A 25,203-nucleotide genomic window follows, 5' to 3' on the forward strand; every position below is an offset into this window, starting at 1 on the left:
CACCACTAAACCACATCCCTAAGTGCCACATCCACAAGTCCCTTTAATACCTTCAGGGATAATTACTCAAATACTTCTCTGTGTAGCCTGTTTCAGTGTTTGACAATCCTTTGGTAAAGAATTTTTTTTTCCTAATAGCCAATCTAAAACTCCTCTGGCACAACTTAAGGCCATTTCCACTTGTCCTATTAACTGATACCTGGGAGAAGAGACCGACCCCCAGCTCGCTGCATACAACCTCCTTTCAGGTAGTTGTAGGGAGTGATAAGGTTTCCCCTGAGCCTCCTTTGCTCCAGGCTAAACAACTCCAGCACCCTCAGCACTCCAGATCCTCACAGGACTTGTGCTCTAAACCATTCCCCAGCTCCACTGCCCTTCTCTGGACACTCTCCAACACTTCATTGTCATTCAGTGTCCTTGTGGTGAGGGGCTCAGAACTGGACACAGCACTTGAGGTGCAACCTCACCAGTGCTGAGTACAGAGGGACAATCACTGTGCTGGTCCTGCTGTCCACACTATTCCTGATATGGTCCAGGATGCTATTGACCTCTCCTATTTTATTTTTAGGCACTTGCTTTTTTGCTTTTAACCTAGACTATCTTCAGGAATATTATTTCTCTCCTTCTCAAATTCTTTTGGCTGCTCATATTCCCAATAAAAGTTTCCTCAGGTATTTGCACTAATTTTTTCTGACAGCCACAGAGTTGCATTAAACTGCTCCTGTAAACTGGGACTATCAGATTCAACACAGAGACTGTACCACCACCACAGGCAGCCTCTGTGTTTTTGCCAACAGGATAATTTAAGGCATCTAAGGGCCAGCTATCTGACTCTGGACTTGTGCTTTCCTCTTGTGATGTGACTCCCACTTTGGCAATTCTGCCGTCAATATTTAAATAGGTTTCCTAGCACCTGTTTTCAGTGTACGTGATTGCAGCTACCAGATGCAAAACTAAAATCTCGGTGGTAGTCATCTGAAAAAGAAAATGTAGTTATATTCAACTAAAGTCAGGGTTTTGTAAAAATATTTAGGTATTAAAGGTATCACAGCAAGAAATGCCCACTTATATCTGAGACGGGGTGTTTTTATGGAAAATCAATAGCTGACCCTGAGTATCTCTCTAAAGCTGTATCTGCATTTTTGTTATGAGTATCTGCTACCTTTTGAATGCATAATTAATTATGTGAAAATTCATTACTTCACTATGGCCACTGCCAGGAATCAAGCACAGGTTAGCACTTACAAACACAAGTGTGCATTTGGATTTAGTAAAGCAATCCAGTTTATGTTTTGTCTGTAGCTGAGTCCCAAGGAAGATTGTTCATCTAGCAAGCTGGCATAGCTTATATGTGTGGTTCTCTGTGGGCAAAGTTGTCTCAGCAGTTTAGATCTACTTTGCCTGGGTAATACTTTGAAATCCTTACCCTGACAAATGGCTGAAAGCATAAATTCCAGAGATTTGTGGAGGACAGATTGAAGTCTTGACTGAAAGTTCACCTCTCCAAATGGTTCTTCATAAATTATCAGAGGAGGAAATGCCAGCAGGAATGAAATGGACCAATTGATGTTTTCCTTCCATTCGTTTTCCAGGGCAGCCTCTTCCTGTGAAGGCCTTCTGATAGATTACCATTTTCTAAAATTTCTAACATTTTTAAGCCCACTTTTAGTGGTTTTTCTTTTGTTTTTCTAGTATTTTATGGGTATCTCCTTTTTTAGAACCTATTCCCCATCCTGTCTAACCATTCATCTTTACTACAGGGTAAGATGCGTTTTGGGAGAGATCACAGCTTTAACTATATTTATGAAACATCCTGTAGGCCTGCAGGTCTGCTAAGCTAAATAATAATAAAAATTAAAATAAGAGCGTAGAAAGAAAAATGTGAAAAAGGAGGAAAATGGGTTTGATCTTTATATCTCAGCTTCACTAGCTGGTGAACTGGCAATATAAAATCAGGACTGAAGTGCACACACACAAGGTATTTGACCTAAAAAATGTGTGTTGTTAACTAAGACAATGAAAAAGTGATGATGACTGCTAATAGATTCTCCATGACAGAGTACAATGTGTATTTTCTGATGACCTTAATCCTAAATGTAATCTTTGAAGCACATTGAAACAGCACAAAGACCTAAGACTTTTATGTCAAAATATACCTGATGACAGAAGGATAGGAAAAGTACCTTTTTAAATTTTATTTTTCTTAATTGACTCATTTCCAGACTTCAGTTGTTTCTGAGCTGTTTTGTGGCTTCCACCTCTAATTTTAAAAAAAGGCTCATTCATCATGTTTCTGTTATTTTTTCTTCAAAAATTGCAAGCAATTAGGGAAGTTTAGGAGAAAGTTATACACTGCAGACTATGTTTATACCTACATCAGAAAGAAAGAGGGGCAGGGGGAAAATGAGTGGAATGAACATTAGCTTAAACATTTAAAATCGTATTAAGTAGTTTAGTTATGAGACAATCCAGGCTCATAATACAATGAAGTGCAATTCTTCTACCTGTTGGAAGGGGTTCACTTTGCATTTTATAGGCTGTAATACATATTTCTCTTATGTATACATTAAGTATACCTATTTAAAATATTTAATATTGACAGTAGAATATGTCCTGATACACAGCACTAGGAAATTCAATGTTAACTTACTGTTTGTCATGTCTTATTGAATAGAATCTACATACAGAGAATTTAAGAACAGTTAATGCTTCATCAGAATACTGATATATAAATTGTCCATAGTTAACTTATCTGAATCTTCATATTTGATTCTTAGATTCATATTTGATTCTTAGATTCTTATCTTCTTAGATAGACAGATAGATATATGAAACGTTTGCCTGAAATGTGTATCCTGAACAACACCTTATTCAGCTTATCTTTTAGGTCTTTGGAAATACTATTGTCCCCTTAAGATACATCCCCCAACCCCCCCAACCCCCAAATGACCCAAACCATCCTTAAAAGCCAATCACACAGCCAACAATATTCCATTAAGACAATTAGAAGAAGAATATTATTCTGGCATTTAGTAAATAGACCAGTGTTCGTATTTGGGCAGGCATCTCCCAGAGTGGGAATGCACATCTGGAGTAAAGGGTGCAAAATATCATGTGTTTCTAGGAGATGAAGCCATTTTCCCTGCCTCTATGGCAACAGATTTGCTGTTTGTTCATTATTAACACTCATCAGCTTCTGGACTTTAAGCTGCAGACCCTGGGCATGTGCATTTCGTTCTGTTTTTACTTAACCATAGATTCCACCAAAGTCATGTATGAATTAAAATAAAACTTTTTTCCACAGTGGAGCATTACAACTGGATATATTACTCTGCTCTGTGAAGGGGAACACAAACGATAGTTCTCTGGGAATGGCAAAGTCATAGTGCCTTTTGGGCAGTTCCCAAGGGAGGCTGAGGGATTAGGCTTCTCGGAGGAGCCCTTCATGTGCCTTGCATCCATGACATCTTGTACAACTGATCCCAGTGGGATTTTTGCCAAGCTACTAAAAGCAGTGCTGGTCTGGAAATAAGCAGCGGCAGAGAACCTTTGAGTGAACTTTCATGCCAAAAAATCCTGCAGGATTTATGCAGTTCTAGAGTAGGGTACTTGCTAGGTAGGATGGTTTTCAGATCCCAGTTGTGAAACACCTAAATCCCTCTGCAATCCTCATGTAGGAGTCTGAATTCCTTCTTCGCGCACAGCTTTCGCTGATCCCACAAGAAACGTGACTTTTTCTTACATGCTGGCGCCAAGGCAGAAACTAACCTTCTAGGAGTGTTTTGTTTCATTTCTGGCTACAAGTATCCTCACATTTCTGCTTCTCAGGCACCTCTTTTGGGACTGTCCTCCCTGAGGGAGCGCGGTGCGGGGCCGGGCGCTGCCCGGGCCGTGTTTGCAGCGCCATAGCAACGGCGCGGCGGCCACAGGCCCCGACCGGGCCCGGCGGCCCCGGCGCTGCTCCCGCTGCTCCCCGGGCTCTCACCTGTGCCGGGGCTGCTCCCCGGGATCTCACCTGTGCCGGGGCTGCTCGCCGGGATCTCACCTGTGCCGGGGCTGCTCCCCGGGCTCTCACCTGTGCCGGGGCTGCTCCCCGGGCTCTCACCTGTGCCGGGGCTGCTCCCCGGGCTCTCACCTGTGCCGGGGCTGCTCCCCGGGCTCTCACCTGTGCCGGGGCTGCTCCCCGGGCTCTCACCTGTGCCGGGGCTGCTCCCCGGGATCTCACCTGTGCCGGGGCTGCTCGCCGGGATCTCACCTGTGCCGGGGCTGCTCCCCGGGATCTCACCTGTGCCGGGGCTGCTCGCCGGGATCTCACCTGTGCCGGGGCTGCTCCCCGGGATCTCACCTGTGCCGGGGCTGCTCCCCGGGCTCTCACCTGTGCCGGGGCTGCTCCCCGGGCTCTCACCTGTGCCGGGGCTGCTCGCCGGGATCTCACCTGTGCCGGGGCTGCTCGCCGGGATCTCACCTGTGCCGGGGCTGCTGCTGCTGCTCCCCGGGATCTCACTTGTGCCGGGGCTGCTGCCGCTGCTCCCCGGGCTCTCACCTGTGCCGGGGCTGCTCCCCGGGATCTCACCTGTGCCGGGGCTGCTCCTCGGGATCTCACTTGTGCCGGGGCTGCTGCCGCTGCTCGCCGGGATCTCACCTGTGCGGGCGCGGCCGGCGGCTGCGGGTGCCGGGGCCGGGATGCGCTCCAAGAGGCTCACCACCGGTACGTCGCGCTCTCCCGCAGGGCTGGGCTGGCTCCGTGCAGAACGGGGCTCGGGCCGCACGGTAAAGGCGGCCTCAGGTACCCAGGCGGTGGCACAAAAGGGGCATTTGGAACTGACGGGTGTAAACTTGCCCGGCAGGGCTCATCACTCCGAAGGGAGAACTTTACTCCCTTCAAATGGCATCACTAAAGACAGGATATTGTCCTAGAATCGATTAGAGTTGATTATTCGTGAACACAATTGTAACTTTTTAGTTTTATCACGTTTTGTAATATTTGCTGTTCAAAGCTTTGAGAGTCTCATACAAATCTGTATTTTCATTAAACCATCAAGCTTCTAGTTACCAATTTTGCAGAGGAAAGCTGGCATGAAGTTAACTGATATGTATAATAAATAATATATTTAAATAATACTTATATTTAAATAATTCTTGTGATAGATAATCTTTTCATGTACGGGTCAACATTACAGCATATTCTTAGGTTATTTTATTTCTTCAGACTAAGTTATTTTATTTCAGAATACCCAAGACAGTTGTCACGCCTCACTGCTTTTTGTTGTGTTGTAGTTGAACCAGATTGACTGTATTGCTTGGATAACATATGATATTTAATATCTTCTTTTCAGAACCTCCATGTATAACAGAAGAAATGTTGGTAAGTATGCTTATAAGACTTGGTCATTATTTTCATCATGCAGCAATGGAGCAAAAAAAAGCAAAAAATAATTTTGGAAACCATTGTCTTCTTGTTTATTTTTGTAAGTATAGATTACTGAGCAATTTCTTAAAATTTTGGCAGACAAATACTTTGTTTGAAAATAATTAGAAAAAAAAAGTAACAGGTGACTATGGAGAATAAAGATGGAAATGAAAGTTAATTAGGATGAAGGAAGGAAATAAACAGCTGGAAGATTCAACGTGACAGGTTTAACAATCTCCTTACTTTGCCTCTTTTGCCCTTTGCTCATAGCTCATTGTTGGTTTTCCCTGATGTTTATCTTCTTGTTTGAAAGGTATATATGTTTCTATGTTACCTCCTAAGAAATGACATGTTTACTATTGCAGCTCAGGTAGTGTTTGCCTATTCCCTGTTTTGGATGCCTTTGTAACTGTGTATTTTAAAGTATATATGTGCTGATGTTGCCTTTGGGAATCCCTAGATACTGTTTTATTGATAGTGTTTATTACCATAGACAGAACCAACATAAGCACAAGTTTTGGACCAATTTTTAGCACACCTTAACCTCTAGTTGCAATTCTAAGGCAGCTTTGTCTAGTCATAATTTATATTGTGCTGCAGGAGAACGGGCATAAAAAGAAATGAAACCAAATGCTTTCTGACACAAAAATCTGAGCTATAGTATTGGACATGCAACTCCCTAACCTATAATGTGCACATAAGAAAGTGCAACTGATTTCAAATGAAAATAAGACTGTCTACAAAAAACTCTCCAAAAACCAGAGGAAAGTATGTCATGTGTAGATGCAGTAAGTAATAAAGCACACATTAATAGGATCATAAGCATTTTATCTATTAATCAACCACTGTGTTTACATTTCTTGCTGTTTATTGTGAGTACAGAGGATTGTATCCTTGGGAAATTAAAAACATGTTACCTGCATTTTCCTAAAGAGCTTATACTTCTGCCAATAATAAATTAATTGTTTTTAATAAGTCCTTCGAAACAGTAAAATATTTTCATCATGTATTATCAGATCTAGTCCTATCTCAAGATTCATCATTGTCAGTGTCAAACCAAGCATGAGGCTGACTATAGCTTGTTTCTAATTAATCTATTTTCCTAATTGTGTTAACACTTGCAGAATTGATATTTCTGAATCTGATTGCCTATTGACATTAGTAAGAGGATTCTCTGTTGATTTCAAAATGGGTTTGACACTTTGGTAAATTCCCCTATTTAATCAGTGCCCAAACATCTTTAGGTCCATGGCACTGCAATTGCACTGGGCCACGAGCCCATGATCCAAATAAGGCATGAAAGCCTTGCTTTCAGCATTGGCAGCATTTTCTAGGAATGAGCTTGGGCTACCTTGCCTGTGCTATATCAGTCACCACATCAACCACAAGTGCTAAGGAATAAATGCTGGCAGACTAGGGCCAGATGAACACCATCAAGTATAGTCCTGAGTTGTCACACATTTTATTTCAGATTTCTTCCTTATCTGAGAACAAGCTGTCTGTATTTAGGTTAGACCACTGGGGTTTGGTTCAAGATACCAAGGTATCAAGTAACCTCTCTTTCATGCTATTCCTCACTAGCACAGTACAACACTATCAACTTAAGAAAGAAAAAAGATTTGTGTTGCAACACTTTTGCTACTATTGGCAAATACATTAAATTTAAGTGCATTCTCCTTGCCTTGCAAGGCTGAAATGATAGAATATTCAGGAAAACAAAACTATTAAGAATTATTTAAATGTCTTTATTATACTGAAGACACATATCTGAAGACCAGTGGAATAATGTTCCAGTTTTACCCTCTGTTGAACTGAAATAGGGATGGTGGAGATACTGAGTACAGTGAAAGTAAGACTTGGAGCCATATTTTTGGATTTGTCAACAGCAGAAAAATTCAACTTCTAGTCTACAGTTTTTTGAGTCATGTTAGCAGGATTTAAAATGCCGGGGTCAGAAAGGATACAAAACCACCTGCAGATGCAGTCTTCACTTCTGATGAGGTCAACAGGAAGCCTCCCAGTTCTGTCAGATTCAAAGTATGGCATACACTGCTTGCTTGCTGAGCCAAATTGTAGATTAGTGTACTCCCTTAGCCCCCAAACATTCCCAAGCAACAATGTAAGAACAGAAGGTAGTCCTAGTGAAATATTATACTTTCCTTCTTCCCAAGTACAAGAGAGAAAGGTACAATGTGGGGAATTTCTAAACTGTTAGCTTATGCACATTTTTTTCCAAAGTTAACATGCACTTTCAGCATCTAGAAGCTGTTTGGTTTATGAAGGCTTTATCTGTAAATTCATTGGAAAAGGGTTTACCTTCATGAGTGCATTTTCAATTGCTAAGGACCTTGGCAGGGTGCAATGGCTAGAATATAACAGTGATGCAATGACTGTATTCTCAAAAATGGGAAATAATATTTTGCAAAAGCTTCCGTGTCGTATCTCATGGAAAAAATATTGTTTGAGGCAATAGTGGATTCAAATATTAGCGCAGATTATTACAAACTATGCTTTGTGGTTTTATCTCTCTATAGGAAGTATGCTTAGCCACAGATGATATGCTTGTGGATTACTTTAATGAATTTTTGGGTCTTCCGGTAAGTACCTTACAGAAATCCCTTGCAAAATACAAGAAATGCCTTACTAAGATTAAGAGTAACTTAATCCATCTTGGAAAATTTTATGTTTTGCCATATGTATATATTTGCCATATCTGTATTTTAATGGTAGCAACTCTAACAGCTCAGTGTTATTATCAGTAAGAATAGCCCAGTATCTGGACTTTTGGGGACAGATGTTCTATTGCTAATTTACAGAATCATAGAATGGGTCAGGTTGGAAGGGAGCACAGTGCATCATTTGGTCCAACCTTCCTGCTCAAGCAGAGTCATCCCAGAGCACAGGGAACAGATCTGCACCCAGATGGTTCTTCAGTAGTCAGGGGGACTCCACCATCTCTCTGGGCAGCCTGTTCCAGTGCTCAGTCACCCACACAGTAAGGAAGTTCTTCCTCATGTTCAGGTGGAACTTCCTGTGCATCAGTTTCTGCTTGTTGCCTCTTGTCCTATTGCTCAGCACCACTGAGCAGAGCCTTCATCCTCCCTTCAGATACTGATAGACATTGAAAAGGGCCTCTCTTACTTGTCTCTTCTTGAGGCTGAACATGCCCAGCTCCCTCAGCCTTTCCTCATAAGAGAGTTGCTCCAGTCCCTTAATCATTTTCATCGTCCTTCACTGGACCAAGCATCTCCATGTCTCTCTTGTACTGAAGAGTGGACCTTGACGTGCTGGCAGTCCTCTTCCTAATGTACACCAGGCTTTCTTGGCCATGGAGACATACTGCTGGCTCATGGACAGCTTGTTTTCCACCAAGATCCCTAGGTTATTTATGGATTTAAACTTCCATAATTAATCATTTATGTATTTAAATCACAGTGCACTAAAATAACATGAATAGGAAATGAAAAAGACACATAAATACTTATTTAAATGGTGTCCACTCCTATTACAGTGTCACAACATGACAACATAACAAATGCTTTTCCTTTTGAAGTTTTATGGCAATGTATTCAGTGATTAATAAACATTTAAGCTCAAGAAACAACTCTTTTTCTTCATGGCTTGGAAGGTTTTAAAGTTGGCACTTCCCTTCTCTCCCATTTGCAGCTAGAAGGATGCAGCCTTACACTGTATTCTGTGTGCTATTCCAGTTACAGTTAGACCATCATACCCAGTACCTTGTATTTAACCTGTTCTGCTGTATTTTGCTCCTTTTCTCTATCAACTAGCCTGCCTCCCCACGCACTGTTGAGAGTCACATGTACAGTCCTGCTCCTCCAATGTGGTGACCTCATCCAACTTCATCTTCCTAGTTTTGGCCCTGACACCTTACACTCAAAGTCCCCTGCCAGGTGGCACAGGGCTTTCCACAGTGTCACTTGTGGCTCCTACCCAATGTGCCACAGAGTTGTCCCACAGCCTGTTCCCTTTCTAAGGCACTGCAGTCTGACAGGCTACACTACAAGAATATAAATCCATTCTACAGCTTGCTTGGTAGGAACCACTGCCAGCATTAGGAGAGGGCAGAATATTTCTTGATGCTCCTTTGACCTCAGACTTTGGTGAAGCCACTAATGAAGTAAGTTCAGTTGTGATTCATAACTGAGTGATTTGGCTTACTAAACTGAACCAGACATAGCTGTCTCTCTAAGCCACATCATAGAGCTATGTAAATGAACACACCATGGAAATTGCACTACTAAGGATGGTAGAATGGGCTCCTCATGCCAATTTTTAATGCTAAAATAGAATCTGGAGGTATTAACTCTATGTCAGAGTGTGAGTTTTGTGCACAGCATCAATACTGACTTCTTTCAGGAATTCAGTCTTTACATGCTTTCACCACACTGCAAGATTCTGAAGAGTATACAAAGCTGGAGAGACACAGATGGAACAAAACCTGTGATGAGAGGGCTGATTTCTTCCTTTCTCCAACACCTCCACACCCCCAACCCCCCGCCCCCCTTCCCCACAGCTGCCTTAGGATATCTGCCTAAATCCAAACCTAACTACTTAGGTTTTAAACCCAGGCCTCCTTCCAGATGCCAGATTGTTCTTAGCACAGGAATACCATCCTTCATGCCTTTGCTGCTTATTTGGAATCTATGCTTCAAATTTTCCCCAGACTACAGAGGATGGAGTGGGTAAGAAGTTCAGCCTTTTCAGTCTCTTGATCGCCTTGGACACAAATTTCAGGACATCTGTTAGAGGCCAAAATTCTCCTTGGCCTCAGAGGGCTCCTCAGCCCACAGTCCTGGCACAGCTCAGCAGCTCTGAACTGCAGCAATTGTCCAGGCACTCCCGACAGCTCTGGAAGCACACAGAAAATAGTTCACAGTCACTCCTGAGTAAACACTGTTTTATGCTGATAATCTTGGTAGGCTTCTAAGATGACACATGGTCTCTCTTCTACATATTTACATATCTTCATGAAAACAGATGCTCTATTAGCTATTTTTAACTGTAATGTTATCACAATTGGTTTTATTTTCTCTTTGATCTTTTCATAAGGATTTACCCTCTTCAGGATTAATTTCTATTAATGCCTTGAGTTCTGTGGTTTGAATACCTTACATTCCCAATTTGCCTCTCCTTCTCAGAAGGCTTCTACTAAAACAGCGCATTGAAATTTCCATTTCTTTATTCTTGTTGTGCTTATACACTGTTGCCCGGGAACAGTATTACCCAGGTGTGCTAGTAGTTAGGCAACGAGTTAAACTGAAAATATTGTGAGACTTGATACAAGAAATCAGGGGGAGCAAATGCTTAGGGGACTGCCCCTGCATTGATTTATAATGCACCATTAGCAGATGGAAAATTGTATCACTAGGGACTTGCTATAGCAGCAGCAGGTTTTTCATGTGTTTTTTTTTTTTTTAAATTTGATTTACAGTGTATCCCTTAAGTGATCCTCTTGATATAATGACATCCAATGTAATCTGACATAAATATCTAGGTACTCCAAAGAGCTATATACTGAAATAAAGTGTAATTTACAGAAAATATTTCTGAAATACATAATACAGAAAACCTCAGGAGGGCAGTTGTTGCCAGTAGTACAGTGATTTCACACAGTAGCAGAAACCAATTACATGACACACAAACGAGTTACCTTCCTTAGTAACTAATGTAAAATGAAAGATTTAAGAGAAACATTGGCCTGGATACATTTCCATTTCTAGGAGTTCAGGCTAGAATTAGAACCCCTGATCCATATATTAAAAACATCCAAGGATATGTTTAGTCAGGAATGAAAATTCAGAAGTCAGAAATTGCCATCCAGCTCTGTGTTGAAGACAAGCACAGTAATGTCAACTTGTTTCTCGTGCACTCTACAATCTGCTTGCTACTCATTCCATCCCAAGTCCATGTTGGGTCTTGCCTGGCATTTTCCAGTTACCAGTATTTCTGAGGAAGGCACAATCCTCCTCTTTGCAACCTCAAGGAATTGCTACCTTGTGCCTCAATTGAAGCACATTCAGGAGATGAATTTGGTGACAAGTCCCTGGTTCTTGGTTTCTCTTGCAGCAGAAATCTACTAAGTGACCGTAAGTTTATCAACTTTAGATTTGAAGAATATTTATTTTAAACATTGTTCTCACTGTAAAAGCTCTCCTCCAAGTAGTCTGGGGTCCAGCATTTGATGCAGGTGATGATTCTGAAAACAGTTAGAGCCCAAGTAAAGCTTGGGCCAATTGGTCTTTCTGAAGACAGAATGGTTCTGAAAACCTCGTGCTGTCACAAATAAAATCTTGCTTGATCTGAGTAGGAGATTACAGAAAGGGCAGAAAGCAAACACAGAATCCACTCTGCTGCACAGTTCAGGCCCTTCACTGCTTTGAAGATGACTCTGAATATCCATGCATCGAATCATGGGTTCAAGGCATCAGTGCATACTCATTAGTTTCATCTTGTCTTTTCCAGGTGTGAGGAGGGAGGCTGCAGTTGCCAATATAACCTCCCTTAAAAAGGCTTTGACAGAAGTAAGGCCTACATGCATGTTACATTGAGACCCAGGACTAAAACTTGCATCATATCTTTGACATTGAAGGAAGCGAACAAAACATTCCTGACTACATTCCTTATTGATAGTGTGTTTACTCTAAATGTTCTCTCTTAATTAGATTGTGATATATGATTATGGCTTTTATCTTACTCATCAACAGAAGAGAAAATCTGGACTCACTAAAGTCAGTGGGAGATTTTGCATTGACCATGTGTAGTGTGAATTTTTCCAGACATTTCATAGAGCTGCTCAAATTCTTTTCTAGTGTGGACTCTCACTGACATTTAGTTATGATATACATATACCCTTCTTAAGGAAGTTTTGGCAATGCTCATGGATGAGATCTCTATTCACTCCCACCCTTAACCTAAGAAGGAGCCAAGCTGTGGTCATTCTGTTTCTCTTGGAATCAAACTACATTATTTGGGTCTGGGATGTAAGCATATTTACACATTTGTTAATTGTATCTGAAGTTGAGTGTATCTGAGAACTGTTAAGACAGAGAACAGTGAGATTTATATGTCTGATATCCTGGCAACATAGTGATGGATGCTGTTTTCGTTTCTGTTATGGGAGGACTGAGAGAAATTTGTCTTCCCTTCAGTTAAGTGTATAACTTCAGGTTTCAGAATTATGTATTCTGTTTATTTTTCAGCTGAAAACCACATTCAATGTGCATTTGACTGCTAAGAAATTTCTTTGCTGTCAAAAAAGTACACGCAACTGTTTATTTATTTAATAGTATTGCTGTACCACGGTCTGAAAATGGCTTTTTGTTTTTTGCTCAGAGATTTTTTTTTTTTTTTGAAGCTGAGATTACTACACTGAGTTACATTCATCATACTGGCTTTGAGGGGAGAATTGCCTGCAAGTGAAACAGCTTGCATAGTCTGTAGACTTCTTATTTGTTGGTATTCTCAAGTCGTTGATCTCATTTATTGTGCTACATTGACAATGTGTGAACCCCAAGCTTCAAGGCTCCTGCCAAACCTGATTTATTTTTTCTTAATATCTTGAGGTATAATTTCTCTGGAGATTTCCCTTTCTATCTTCAAAAAATCAAAAATTGGCTCAAACTAAAGAGAATGATACACTTAGTCTTTGGTAAGTGTATTTTAGTTGTCTCTAAAGAGCCAAAAGCACTTGCCAAATGTGGGGTAAGAAAGACATTTCTTAGTATATTAGATTGGCATGGATAGTTTTTTCCCTTTCTTTTATAGTGTAGACTATTATCCAGTCCTTAACATAGGCATCTTCACCGAAGAGATTCCTCATTATTGCAATGACGGAATATTGGTGGTTCCATAAACCTCTCTCATTATGGTCCCGTGAAATGTTACAGGATTTTACAGCACTTGACTTCCACTGGAAAGGTTTTAAGTTTGCTAAAGGATACTGAACATTTTCTTGGTGCTTTTTTTACTTTGTGGCCTGTAATGTGTGAGAATGGTTAGGTGGTGTGTTTTGCCCCAGAGTTCTTCAGATACTGAAATGAAAATGGATTGACTGATCCTCTCCAGTGTATGGTAACTGGAAAAATGTTTCCTACAAGAAATCAGGTTCTGGGGGTGGTTTTTGTGTGTTCTCATTTAATTTTCTCATAACATTGTCACTTTTATTTCTGTTGTGGTGATGAATTAAGACGATTAGGAATTATCTCTTCTTTTATTATGCTTATAAAAACATCCTGATTTATCATTCTTGTTCTTTTAAGTAAACAAGCTTCTCCAGAAAGGTTTGAACTATTCTAAAATGCTTCTGTATGTTCGTTTGAGAGATAGAGAGATGCTCTGTTGGGAATTTGGGATTTGTACAGAATCACAGATTACTGTCTGGAAAAGATTTTGAGGAGGTCTGTAGTGTGGCTTCCTTCTCAAAGCAGGGTCAGTGCTTTAGTACTGACTCCAGGTTGCTTGGCACTTTCTGCAGTTGGTTTTGAAAACCATCAACAGCTGATTCCTCTCTGGACAGCCTGTTCCAGTGCTAATCATCCCCAAATCATCTTTTTGCTTATAATCCAATTGAGACCTCTGTTGTTTCAGTGTATGACAAGAGGTGTCTTGTCCTCCACCCATACACCTCTGTAAAAAGCCTGACTTTATCTGTTCAGCAATCTCCTTGTAAATGTGCTGAGGCTGCTGTTAGTCCTCCTTCCTAGAGCTTCTGCCTCAAGGGTGAGTGCTCCAGCCTCTGACCATCTCAGTGGTCTTCTGATGGACTTGATCAAATATGTGAATATCCTTCTTGTACAGGGGACCCGACACTGAATGCAGTATTCCAGATGCATCCTTACTAGTGTCAAGTCTGCTGGCTACTCTCTGACTGCTGGAAGAAGTATGTGTGCTTTTTGGTGTCCCTGGGGATGAGTAACCGCATCCAAACCTCAAAAGTCTGAACTAGAGCCCCCTTTTTCAGTCAAGTATGTAGTGTATGAAGTCTAAATCCTCCTATTCCATCAGTGCATGTTCTCTTGCTCCATTAGTATATTTGTCTTATAAATGATTGGTAGTCAGACTCCCAAATAAGCAATACACTTTACATTTTAAAAATAGTCACTAGCATCCATTTCTCTACCTTAAATTTGCTATAGTTTTCTATTCAGCTAAATAGAATATGTATTGAAAACCCCTAGATCTAGATAAAATAAAAGTAGATATATGTGCTAAACTGATACTGTATTTGCTTAATTTTCAGTTTGAAAAATGTGGAACTAAAACAATCTCATCATGTCTAGCCACAAAGCCTTTTATTATGAAATTTGCATTTTGTTTGCTTTTTTTCCACAAGTGAGAGCATTTCAAATCCTAGGAGACTGAAGTACTTTGTTTCTTAGTGTACTTTTTCCTGTTTCTTTATTTAAACATGAAGGAATATACAAGGAAGAAAACATTTAAAGGCTATTAAGGTTGCACAGTTAGTCACTTAAAAGCTGGTAGCAGCCCAAATTAGGTTTGAAAGTAAATGAAATGTGCACATAGCAAACTGGGAGGAGGTCTGAATGTAGGGAAATCTACTACACATGAAAGGGTTTTTTAGATGCAGTTCAGGACATCTGGAAAAAAAAAGCACTAAAACGTGCAGAGTGCCCTGGAGAAAATTAATGCCAAAAGAGGCAGAAGGTGTCAGAGAACAAAAACCAATCCATGATTTCAGCTGAAGTTAGGTAACTGAACAGACTCATGCAATTCAAGGCATGGCCCTGAGCAGTGACTGTCTGATGTCATAGGCACTAATCGTACACTTAAAGCTCTCACACGCTGTGTGCTTTGCCAGGCTGAGCCTCCACAGTGAGACATTATGGGATAAGTAGGGAATGTTGAAAAAACATATTGCAGCCACATGGTTCAATTCTGGGTGTTGCTCTACAAGACATTGATCATCAAGGGGGTTTCAAAGAGAAGCAACAAAATAGATGACACGAACATCATTACTTTGGGCTTATACAGGTGTGAAGAAGAATCAAATTGTTCTGTAATATATTTCTATGTTATATGTAGCATGTATTTAACATATTTAGAATGTATATGAGTTATGACTATGTGTGCATATATGTAATATATGAAAAAGTTCAAGGAAATTAAAAATACAGTACTTGAACAAATAAAATATTCTTATTAAATGCAGGGGAACGACAACTGTACAAACACCAGGTGGGATCCTGTCTGGAACTAAGCCAAAATGAGTTTTGGCACTGGGTCTAGGTGTGTCCATAGTTTCCTGAATACTTAAATACAACATGCCTTGTTATCCAGCGGAGTGCAGAGATGCTTATATACTCTGTATAATATAGAGTATATCATGCACATAAGTTCTATATAATCTCCTATTCATAACTGTCATGGATATCGTCTATGACTTCTGTAAAATCCATCCATATTTTTCCTTTACATTTTAAGTAAGGGAATTTGAAAGATAGTCTTTTTAGGAAATACCCAATACCAGAACTTCAAACATGAAAGATGGCTCTGTTTTAGGGTGCACACATGCAGTGGGGGTTTTTGTGTTGACAAAAGCTCCATGACCAAAACTGAAGTTGAGTCTATTGCATCTATTAGATGGAGTAGTTCAGTTTGACTGAACTACTGATATATAATAAAATTTACTACAGGACATGGGGTTTGGTAGTTGTTTGACCTACAAGTAAGAGTATGGTGAAAAACCTTTCCTACATAAGAAAATCTTCAGATTCATACTCCTCAAATGCATCTCACATTTTTAAAAGGTCGGTTTCATTGCTAATATTTTCATGCCTTGATTGTTTATAATAATGAATGGGAGAATGAATGAATAATGAATACTGGAGATCTGATCCTGTAGGTGAGTACTTCTCTGTAGGACAGTTACTAAATTCACAGTTAATTATATATTCTAGACATCAATGCACTGAATCAGTTATTTACATGTGAAAAAGAATGGTCTGTGATCTAGAATGAATTCAGTTCTTCACAAATAAGCATTTCTGAGATAAAAGAAGTAGGAATGGTTTGGAAAGCTGTACAGCAAAAACAAGAATGCAGAAAAATCACTATTTCAGGCCCCAAGAAAAAGAAGCTTCATAATGCAATTTTTTGTTTAGTAGGATGCCTCTATATGATAAAAATAACTTGCTAAATGACAGTTGCCTGATTACAGTACCATAAACTTTTGTAATTTCTTTTGTAGACTTTTGCCCAGCCAGTGAAGTTTAACTCTGACATTGGGGCTTTTGAAGTAGTTAATTATGCCCCAAGATGCCTGGAAAGCCAGCTGAAAAAAAATCTACATGATCAGAAACCTCCAAGCCCCATTTATGATGTTCTAAGCAAAGAAAAGAATGATTGGGAGCTCTCCAAAATGCACAGTGCATCTTCAACCTTCAGTATTGATCCAAATTACAACTCTAGGGTAAGCATCTTATAGACCCTGATTTTATATTTAGATCTTACTGTAGAGATACTGGCAATAGTTATTGTTATGTTTGGCTTGGTAGCTTGGGAAAAATGTTAATTTATGTTAGGAAAACATAATGATGGGCCAAATTATGCCCTGTAATGCACATGTGTCTCACAGACAAGTGAATGGAATTACAGATGCACATCCTGTAGCACAGAGTTTTGAAGATTCTGTAGGGCAGGGTTCAGTTGTGTGGTCTGAATACTTTTTAATATTAAAAGAAAAAATATTATGACAACAGTTACTTTACTAGTGATCCCTGGAATGTGCAAATTGACTGAAACTAATGCAGCTCAGTCTTTCCTTATTAATTAATTTCCTTGTGTGGCTATGAGCTCATCCGTGGTCTGGCAACACATAAGTCTCTCTTCTAGTAATTCCTAAAGGATTTACATGGCTAGCATCAATTGAAATGGTCAGAAAAAAATAATCTTTGGCAAAAATAAAGCTAAATTAATGGAAAGATGGGTTGGAATTTAGAAAAAAAAATCATCTGGTTTCAGGCTTGCTTAGACAGTATCAGTTTTGGTAGTACCTGCGTACTTCCAGGGCCTTTTTCAGCACCAAATTAAGCAGGTTAAAATCAGGAGTTGAAACATCTTATGCACCTGAGAGAATACAAGTTGATATAATTGGATGAGGGATTTCACCTTTAAACAACAGGTTTCAAGGACAGAAAGTGTTTCACTGGGTTACTTGTTTTATTCCTTTCTTGCTTATTTTGCATGGATGTGACTGACATGACTTCATTTTATTTAAGGCCAGTCTAAGGTCTTGGTTCATTTTTTGCAGTGGCTGCTCAAAATTATGTCATAGCTGGAAAGCTGAGAGCAAAGCAGGGAGTTGTAATAGACCACTGCTTTTCCCAGTATAAGATTAATGATCTCCAGCAAAGAAAACAGTGTTGAGAGAAGTCAAAAGGCAAGGATGTTTAACAAAATGATACTAATGTGATATTGCAATTATCTGCATTTAAATGGGACAAAAGATACAAAAGGACAGAGCCCACAGACATCTCTACCATGTTAAATAATAATTTTCACAAGTACTTTGCTTGAGAGCACAAAAGCAGAAGAGCTATTCTTGATTTTTTATTAGCTCTCAGTGATAAACTGAGGAAATGCTGTGTGTTTGTGTAAGTGTGGCTAACACTGCTCTCTGGGCTAACCTCCCATTGTTACCACTGTGGATGGCCTTCCTTGAGCAATTCAAAGCCATTTCACTATTACGTTCTTCTTTCATGTGGTCTGGAGAAACAAGGCTTCAGTATTATTTAAGATTCCTTTTCTTTCCCTGGGATATTTTCCCCAAATGGGAAGCATTATATCCTTTTGAGGAACAATATGCCTCAGTACCCTTTCTTCTCCTTTTGGGACAAAAGGGTGATATTTCTTCCTATTTTTGATTCCTCCTTTACTTGGTGGGTAACATAGATGCCTCATCCAGTTCAGCTTGCCATCTGAAGCCTGAGCTGGAACAAAATGGCCTGTGAAACATCTTGCCTCGAGTGGTTACTGCAACTACACACAGTGAAAGAAGTCAGCTCCATTCATTGCACTACAGTGACTGAACCAGGAGAAGCCACCCCAGATCAACTCTACCAAGTAGTTATGTTCAAATCAGATAGGATTTGATCTTTCAGTTGTCAGGTGATGCGATCGGCTTTGCTTTGGTTGCCTCCACACAAACGAAAGAGATTGACAGTTGTTTTGAATGTTACATTGCTTACAAAAAGTCACCTTGTGTAGTCATCACTGGCAGGTTACTTATGAAAAGGAGATATGACTGGGAAATCCCAGCAGGCCTTTCAGGCTATGGGCTGAATTTAAACACATCTTGACTAAGAAACACATGCAGTGCTATTTTTCTATGTATTTTACTTCCCTCTCAGATTGTTACAAATTTACAGATAAGCAAAAGTTCTCTTCATGTGTGTTTTAACGTTTGCAAATCATTGATATGGAAGTAAATGTCTTCTCATGGATAGTCAATATCAATGGTGTGAAATGCATTGAGAAAAAAAATCTGTGGACTTGTGGAGAATCGATCACAACTATGGAAAGAAACTGGCTGGCATCCCACATACCTTACTCCAGAGAAACCCCAGTTCAGCAAAGCACTTAAGTTTGTTTTTAACTTTAATCAAGGGAAGTTAAACACATGCTTAAACTTAAACACGTGCTAAAAGCTTTGCTGGATTGGGTCCTAGCAAGGCATAAAGTTGATTGGGTAAAGAAACTAACCAAGGTAACAAACTCCATCAGATTAAATGTAGCATCTTTCTCTGGGGATGGGGAAAGAATAGAATTTTTTTCCTTTTGATATGACATATAATTTTGTGTACCAGCCATGTACAGATGTGAGCACATTATGAATCATTCAGAAAAAAACTGGACTGTAAGTCAGTAAATGCATAAATATTAAATGCCAAAATAAAGAAACTATCTTCTGTATTTCAAAAAAACTTGTCAATTGCCAAGAAGCATACACTGTGTGGTTGGGAGTAATTAGTCTCCATCTCCACAAATTACATTGTATGAGCTGCTGCCAACATAAGCTTTCCATATTTTGAAATATTTTCTTCTCTCTAAATGAAACCACCCAGTTTCTGAGTAATTCAGATTTTTTTAATCCCCTACAGATACGTATGAGGCAGAAATAACCCTTGCCCTGAATGGAATATTAGCTCATGGAAAGAAAATTCAAGCTGTGATCTCCATAAACTGATTACCTGACAGAACAAGTAGTATCCATTCTTGCCCAAACTTCACCTGTTTTTATGGACAAGGGTAGTTACTGCATTCTTCAAAATAATTAGTCTCACCTTCACTAAAAGGAAAAATGCACCTCAGATGAATAAAATAGATCATCCCCTAAGAGTGGAGAAAGTACACTGTTAAAAAAAAATACTAGGAAGGGCTGCATGTAATTTCTAAGGGAAGCAACTATGGATTATTGTGGCCCATAATCAGAGATCTTAATCCATTGGAACTTGCTGTCTCTGTGTAGCTTGCTGCTCAACATATCCCTTTTACCCCCCAAACCACTCCTTGAAGGCACTTCTCTTTCTGCTTCAACGAGGCACTGAGGCTTAGACTGCCTGAGCAGAAATTTCTTGTGGCCCCAGATCATAACACACATAGGTTTCCACTATGAGAATTACTGTGTACAATGCAGTTATGCAGTGATCCAACATAAAAGCGTGAGAGGTGATAACTAATTGGATTTCTCTTTGTTTGATTTTGGTTTTAATATCCACAGCTTTCTCATTCTGAATGTATTAACTTAATTAAAGGGTTCCTTACTTCAAATTCTTGAGGAAAAATAATAGCTATTATTTATAAAATGTGTTAAAGTCAGAAAGTAGCAGTTTCCTATTGCAGGAAATTTTTGTGCATTTAATTTGCATTTGAAATTGTACAGTAAAAGAAGGATTCATATGCACATTATTTCTGAAGAAAAAAACACTCATGATTTCTTACAAAAGTTGAACTCTAATAGGTGAAATCAGATTTAGATCTTTTTAGCTTTTAATAGGAAAGTAATTGTTCCAGCATAAAGGTGATGTTCACTCTGTTTCTCTGAGACAATGCTTCTCCAGAAGGGGAACGTAGAGAATCAGTTATGTGGCAAATAAGTCAAGAAAGTCAAGAATACTGCAAATCTTTGGCATTTCTTTTTTAACAGCAACTGGATCAAGGACAAGCAATTGAGTGGATTAAGAAAGAAAGGCTTCCAGCATTTCTAGAAAGTGACTGTTACTTTGAATACAGGTATTGCAATCTTTTATGCTGTCTTTCACTTCTAAGTGTGTGTGTTTTCTCTTTTGTTTAATTCATCTTGGTAGCATTCTTGAAGTGGTTTTGCCCTCCCCCCCCCCCCCCCCCCCCCCGTCCCGTTTTCTTTATTGTAACACTTTAGTGACATGGATAAAGTAAAGTTAGTGACTTTTTTCACTCATCATGCTTTAATTTTCTGTGACCATGAATTACATCCTATACTACAACATTGCAAAGAGAGTAAGAATGGAATTTACTGATTTCTAAATCTGTGTTCCTCAGAGATATCATGGTAGCAATGCATCTTTTGCTAATCAATATGTAAGCTATATAAATAGAAGTTACAAGTCTATGAAATGAATTTGGAAAAAAACAGTCCGTCTTTTTTATTTCGATTATTAGTTTTGTGTCTTTGGGCCCCCTGTAAGAGTTTAGCAAAGTTCTCTGTGGATGCCATGGCATAGCTGGATGATTTACTGTTACAAATTTGCAGTGTTTTTCCAGATGTCCATTCAGCAGATGTTAAGGAGATCTGGTGTGCCTTTTTGGAAGGACCTACCTCTATGTCCCTTAAGGCTGTGTTCAGATGCAGATGACTGTAGTGTGTTTTAGGGGTCCAAAAGGAGAGGAAGCCTGGAAGCATGCTTCACAAAACTCATGTTTGCTGATTGTAATGGCAGAGTGGTTACTGGGATATAGACTTCTACAGTTGAAATTTTAAAATGTTTTTTATTTTCAATAACCTGGCGGCCACACTTAAGTTCAAGGGGGAAAAGTGTGCAAAGAACAAGCAAACTGTGAGAATGCTGAATTATACCTTTGTTAACAGCCTGCTTTACACATATCTGGGCCTCATGAAACAATAACTTTGATCTTCAGCTATAGCAAACTGTTTGCACAGAGTTACCAAGAGAATTGCATAAAACCAACTTTAAGCATGTACCTAATTTCAATTGACATCAGTAGTTCGCTGCTTTCCTGAATCAGAATCAAGACAAGTTCAGCTGCTACAAGAGAAACTTGTGTTTAAAGATGAAGACACCCTAACACTAGAATTAAATCCCATTTCTCCAACAGTGGGCACAAACAAAACCATGTATTCACTTGACTGTAGGCTCAAGCGTACGCTTCACCTTCCTTTCACATGTGACTTGGTTGGCTTTGTACTTCTTTCTAACTTAACTAAGTTCTGCCCAGTTCTTGAGGCCAGAGCATCCTCACTGTTGTCATGTGGTTTTAAGATTGCCTTTCCTGAACATTGCAAGGTTCCCACTAACACAAAGCCGCACAGAGTAACACAAAGTAGTAGTTCCATTTTAGCGAACAAAATGTTCAGGGGATTCTTGGCAGGGCTTGGGACTGCAGAGATACATGCAAAATCATCCTGAAAGAAGTAATTTTTTACTGGGAAAGCTTGGTAATGCAAGCAGGGCTATATCTGTGTGCTGGTGAGCTGTGCAGTGGCAGTACTGGCATTTACAGATGTGACAGCAGGTGAAGGCTGAAATAATACCTAGCTGGACTCAGTGATCCCTCTGGATCCCTTCCAAATCAGGATAGTCTATAATTCCATTACTCTATGAAAAAAGCAGATCATTAAGTTCTCTGTAACCATTTTTTTTAGATAGAAAATTTTTTTTAAAACTGCCAATTCTGTGGGAAAATCAACTGTTTCTCTGATTAAAAGCTAAAATTAATTATTTTCTTGTCTCAACATTTAATTTCAGACTAGCTAAATTGATATCACAGGTAGAATGGAGCAAGACAGGCATTAATTTCATTATAGATAGTGACTACTCTCCCTGGATATGGAAGCAAAGCCCAAGTTCTCCCCCTCCAGAGGAGGATGACTCTTCATTGACTTCATTGACTATGAAGAAGTTCTATGTATCACTTCGTGAGGTAAAATAAACATCTTTAGTGAATGAACATATTCATTCAAGGTAGATTAAATGAATTGGGTAGAATTATTGTAACTGAGGTCACAACCTAATGGGACAACTGACTCTTGAATAACCTAGTCTTGTGCAGGGGGGTTGGGAATAGATGATCTTCAAGGTCCCTTTCAACCTAAACCATTTTCTGATTCTCTGATTCGCTAAAGAGCTTTTATATTCAAAGTTTTTTTGTGCTATAGAACAAGGTTGATCAGTTGTAATACACCTTAAATAGGAGCTCAGCTCATGCAAGTATGCTCAGCTACTGTCATGCAGCTCACTGCATTGGGAACCATCCTTACAGAAATCTACAGATAGCACAAAATTCCCATGAACAGTAGGCTGAAGCTCTCAGGAATACTGCAATAAACAGAGAAATTTTAATTGTTCTATGAAACTTCTTTTCCTAGGCTACAGTTTCTCAAGTAAAGGATTGGTTTACACTGGCAAAACAAGGTGATTCTGTGAAAACTACAGATTCATCTATGCATCTGGTAGCTTCTAATAAAATTAAAGATACTCAGCGTTTGCCTGGGCAGCATAAAAGAGATGAATCGTTACCTGAAAAAGGTCCCCTTCTGGGTAAGTAACAAGGGCTCAACCCTGTGGTTCTTAACACAGCTAAGACTAGGAGGAATAAAAAGGCCATCTAAGGAATTGTTGCTAATTCCACTTGTTACCTTCTGAGTATCAGTAGGCTTCAGACAGGCATTTGTTTCTTTCCATAGCTGCAACATTAAGTGAAAGTTTGAGCTAGTAGCCAAGTAATTTTGTGATAGTAGTAGTTTATTTTCTTACACATTTCTGTCTCATAGAAATCTGTAAGTTTCAGTTGAGTTGTTCTGGGTTTTTGAGGAGAGAGACATTCATATGTTATCCAGACTTTCTTGTCTGGATTCTTTGGGTATTTGATAGCATGTGATGTGTTTCAGCCATCTTCTTAGGGTATTTATGTTGGGCACCCAAAGGTCTTTTGGCTGCCAATTTTTATGAATCTTGTAAGATACAATAATTTGGAATCCTGTCTATCTTCAAATTTATTTGAAGTTGTTTGGCAAGTTCCAGAGGTTCTGGGAGAGAAAATACAGATGCATATATGGACATATACCTCATTGCACAGCCTTGCTTCTGTTTCTTACGCAGTAGCAAGAGGAAGAGAAGCCTTAGCTCATATGTTAGGAGCTTTCTCTCTCCATTCTCAGAGGTGTATCTCTCTCCCTAATTGCCTCAGGTCCTGAGAAATGATTCTCCATGTTTCATTTCACAGGCCTGTGTCAAGAGGCTATAATTTTTCTTTGTGAAGTAAAAACAAGTGTAATAGTTTAGAATTAAGAAAAGATATTTTAAATCACCCTGGTTTTTATGTTAATATCAACAGATTTTGCCATATATAGTTAGGAAATTATGTAACTGCAGAGCAGGGAATCTCTCTGCCATGTTCCTAATCCAAGTGTCTGTCTGTGACAGTGGCCAGCACTGGTTAGACATGTCTTATTTTCAGAGGAAGTTGAAAGGAATGTGTAAGTAGTTAGCCAAAGAAGCAGGTTACCTGTCTAAGGAATGCCACAAACAGAGTTTCCTTTCCCCTTCAGGGACAGCATCTGCAAAAGCTGATGTTACCAGTGAGAGATCCAGAGAGGCTAAGGAGGGCTGCTCTGTGGCCATTGCTGGACCCCCTTCCCACACACAGTCAAGAGTTTATCTACACCCAAAATGGGACAGTGCAGCAAAAGAAGAAGATGAACAGGAAAGCACAACTTTTCAGACAGCGGAAGAATTCACAACAGCATCCTCTCAAATTTCAGTGAAGGAAACCGTTTCAGAACTGACCTCCCTGCCACCTCCTGACATTGAAAGTAATGTGAAGTTCCATGAAACAGCCTAAAGTGTTTACACACAAGTTAGCAAATAATGAATTTGGTCATGGTACTGCAGAGTCACTCTTTAACCGAAGTTCTTCTCCACTTACAGCCTTGGACTCCAAGGAAGATGTAGGAAAACAAGATCCTGAACACGTAAGCTTAAGTTCAAGTCTTAAAAGTTTTGGGCCAGACAGCAGGGCTTCCTGGTGTATTAGTCACAAGACTTATGACACTGGCAACAGACATGAGTTTGAAAGATTCAAGAAGTTCATTAAAGGAACACTTGGGGAGAGATACTGGTGTCTCTGGATGGATATTGAAAGACTCAAGGCTCTTAAGAATGCTACAAGGCAACAAAGGTACTCCCCATTACTTAACAGTCCCATTGCTTTAATACTTGTAACCTGGATAGATCAATGCAGGTTTTGAGATTTCAGAGTAAATTTTAATGTCTGAATAAACAGACACAATTAAATGTGTGTCCTAACAAGGTTTGGAATGACTCTGCTGAGAACTCTTTTTGCAGAGTCACATTTGCAAAGCTTACATGAAGTCAGAATCATTATTAAGGCTGTGTTAGAAAGAGATTTGGAAAACACATGGCAACAGAAAGAAACTAAAGAATAAAAGAAATTAAATTCACAAGTAGGACATCAGTATGACAAACTGCTTTAATGAAAGATCCTGCTGGATTCAGATAGTCTATTTTACAGTGCTA

General features: G+C 39.6%; 1 protein-coding gene across 2 annotated transcripts in view; it reads left to right on the forward strand.

The window, feature by feature from the left end:
• The first annotated feature begins 4,599 nt into the window (after nucleotides 1-4,599).
• Nucleotides 4,600-25,203, forward strand: part of RGS22 (regulator of G protein signaling 22) — a 59,672-nt gene continuing 39,068 nt past the window's right edge. Inside the window, exons 1-9 of one of the 2 annotated variants that reach the window (XM_066177958.1) lie at nucleotides 4,600-4,708; nucleotides 5,337-5,365; nucleotides 7,945-8,007; nucleotides 16,638-16,859; nucleotides 20,595-20,680; nucleotides 22,414-22,588; nucleotides 23,034-23,205; nucleotides 24,216-24,479; nucleotides 24,595-24,844. In XM_066177958.1, coding sequence (XP_066034055.1) covers nucleotides 4,684-4,708; nucleotides 5,337-5,365; nucleotides 7,945-8,007; nucleotides 16,638-16,859; nucleotides 20,595-20,680; nucleotides 22,414-22,588; nucleotides 23,034-23,205; nucleotides 24,216-24,479; nucleotides 24,595-24,844 — 1,286 coding nt within the window. In that variant the 5' untranslated portion in view covers nucleotides 4,600-4,683. Of the gene's footprint in view, nucleotides 4,709-4,735; nucleotides 4,787-5,336; nucleotides 5,366-7,944; nucleotides 8,008-16,637; nucleotides 16,860-20,594; nucleotides 20,681-22,413; nucleotides 22,589-23,033; nucleotides 23,206-24,215; nucleotides 24,480-24,594; nucleotides 24,845-25,203 lie in introns of those variants that run through there. The other variant, XM_066177967.1, reaches the window with a different exon arrangement.

The sequence above is a fragment of the Chamaea fasciata genome, unplaced genomic scaffold, assembly GCF_029207755.1.
Source record: "Chamaea fasciata isolate MVZ Bird 193981 ecotype frontalis unplaced genomic scaffold, bChaFas1.0.hap1 SCAF_1, whole genome shotgun sequence".
Lineage (NCBI taxonomy): Eukaryota > Metazoa > Chordata > Aves > Passeriformes > Sylviidae > Chamaea > Chamaea fasciata.